Here is a 2,500-nt window from a genome sequence, read left to right as displayed (position 1 = left end):
AGCCCAGCCCCTGCTCCCCCTCCCTCACCTGCTCCTGCAGACGACACACCTGGGGGGGGCGGGGGGGGGAGAGGGGTTAAGCAAACACAAGCGAAGCACACGTAATAGAAACCAAGGCTGAACAGAAGTGTGTCATCCAGTACGATGCTCTGTATGACTCACTGTTGAGAGAGGTTCTGAGAAACATCAGAACATCATCACATCAGAACATCATATCCCTGTGATGATTCATATCAACGAATCGGCATCTAAACAGGTCAGGAATCTGCATTTCAAATCAGCCGAGAGAGACAGTGAATTTCTCCGTAAAAAAAACAGTGAAATGTGGAAATCGTCCCGGGTCTCAACGACCACCGTTGGATGTCACACAGACGGGGAAATGAAACCCAACGAAAAGCTTGGGAGTTTGAAAAGGAGACATTTGATTGGTCGGTTCCTGACCTCCTGAGTGGCTGCGTCGAGCCTGGCGGTTAGCTCCTCCCTCAGGCTGTCCAGCTGCTGTCGGAGGCGGGTCTTCTGCTCCTCCAATGAGAGCCGTTCTCTCTCAAACTGCTGCTCCATCTCCTGTGGACCAATCAGAAACAGCGCTGTTGGAGCGATACACTTCAGGGCGTATTGCAGAATTATTGATGAATTGGAAATATCTCCAGATTATGGCTGCAATAATGATGGTTTTGGAAGGAAATTAAAAGCCAGTTAAAGGGAATGGCTACTTCATGAAATGACAATGGCTTTCAAAACTCACATGAAATCATTTTAACAAGGTGTTGTAATGTGAGCAAAGAGCTGTGGTTTGGAAGAGGGAGCACGCACACACACACACACACACACACACACACTCCCTAGTGACACATTAACATGGTACCCCTGGACAGACGGGTAGTTAATATCCTGCTGGTTATAATGGATGACATGGAGAGTTCATTATTACTGCAACGTCAGGCTAACGTCAGGCTAACGTCAGGCTAACGTCAGGCTAACGTCAGGCTAACTTCAGGCACATTGTAGAACTGATAAGAACTGAGAGATGAGTTTCTCCTGCTGGTGAGGTAACACAGCTTTCAGAATCCAGACACCTGAAATGGGATTCTTGTCTCTAGTGTGTGTGTGTGCGAGTGTGTGTGTTTCTGTCATTGTATGTGTGTGTGTGAGTGTGTGTGTTTCTGCCATGGTGTGTGTGTGTGTGTGTGTGTGTCCTGTGGACCGTCTCTCCCAGTGCAGGATATTAGTTTTGGGGGGGTAGATACCCCAGTGACAGTGTCATCACGTCACCACGTCACCGTGGCAACTACGACAGCCAGAGATGCTCAGAAGGCGCCAGGCCATTTATAGCCCCGGGAACACGGGCGGGCGGGCGGGCGGGCGGGCGGGCGGGGAGAACCTCAGCTCTGCCTCTACTAATGACAGCTACTCTGCTGTGGATTTAGATTAAAAACACTTCCTATACATCTTTCATCCAACGGAATACTCAATCATTCTGTACACTTGACTGGGCATAGTCCTGGAAGAGGGCTTATTGGAGCTTAAAGGCCCACATTAGTCATTTTGACGCATTTTGACTCATTCTTTAGCTGATTTATGACATCCTTGTGCACAATGATTCAAGTCGGAAAATTGCCATTTAGATCAAAGTACTGTGTGTGTTTTGGGGATCCTAAAACAACTTCCTACGTGCCATGACACATTTCATACAGCTACAGAGCTCTGTGTCACCACTGGTACTGTCTACATCACTACTGGTACAGCACTACTGGTACATCACTACTGGTAGTGTCTACATCACTACTGGTACATCACTACTGGTAGTATCTACATCACTACTGGTACATCACTACTGGTAGTGTCTACATTACTACTGGTACATCACTACTGGTAGTGTCTACATTACTACTGGTACATCACTACTGGTAGTATCTACATCACTACTGGTACATCACTACTGGTAGTGTCTACATTACTACTGGTACATCACTACTGGTAGTGTCTACATTACTACTGGTACATCACTACTGGTACATCACTACTGGTAGTATCTACATCACTACTGGTACATCACTACTGGTACAACACTACTGGTACATCACTACTGGTACATCACTACTGGTACATCACTACTGGTACAACACTACTGGTAGTATCTACATCACTACTGGTACATCACTACTGGTACATCACTACTGGTACATCACTACTGGTACAACACTACTGGTACATCACTACTGGTAGTGTCTACAACACTACTGGTACATCACTACTGGTACATCACTACTGGTACATCACTACTGGTACATCACTACTGGTAGTGTCTACATCACTACTGGTACAACACTACTGGTAGTATCTACATCACTACTGGTACATCACTACTGGTAGTGTCTACATCACTACTGGTACATCACTACTGGTACAACACTACTGGTACATCACTACTGGTACATCACTACTGGTAGTGTCTACATCACTACTGGTACAACACTACTGGTACATCACTACTGGTACA

General features: G+C 46.3%; 1 protein-coding gene across 1 annotated transcript in view; it reads right to left on the bottom strand.

Annotated features, from left to right (window-relative positions):
• Positions 1-2,500, bottom strand: part of LOC310817991 (protein FAM184A-like) — a gene marked incomplete at both ends in the record, with an annotated part of 41,014 nt that overhangs the window by 6,916 nt on the left and 31,598 nt on the right. Inside the window, 2 exon segments of the mRNA XM_083688749.1 lie at positions 1-49; positions 442-564. The exon segment at positions 1-49 is cut by the window's left edge and continues 113 nt beyond it. Coding sequence (XP_083544875.1) covers positions 1-49; positions 442-564 — 172 coding nt within the window.

Source organism: Argentina silus (genome assembly GCF_951799395.1).
Source record: "Argentina silus genome assembly, chromosome: 17".
Lineage (NCBI taxonomy): Eukaryota > Metazoa > Chordata > Actinopteri > Argentiniformes > Argentinidae > Argentina > Argentina silus.
This window is presented reverse-complemented; position numbering and strand designations above follow the sequence as displayed.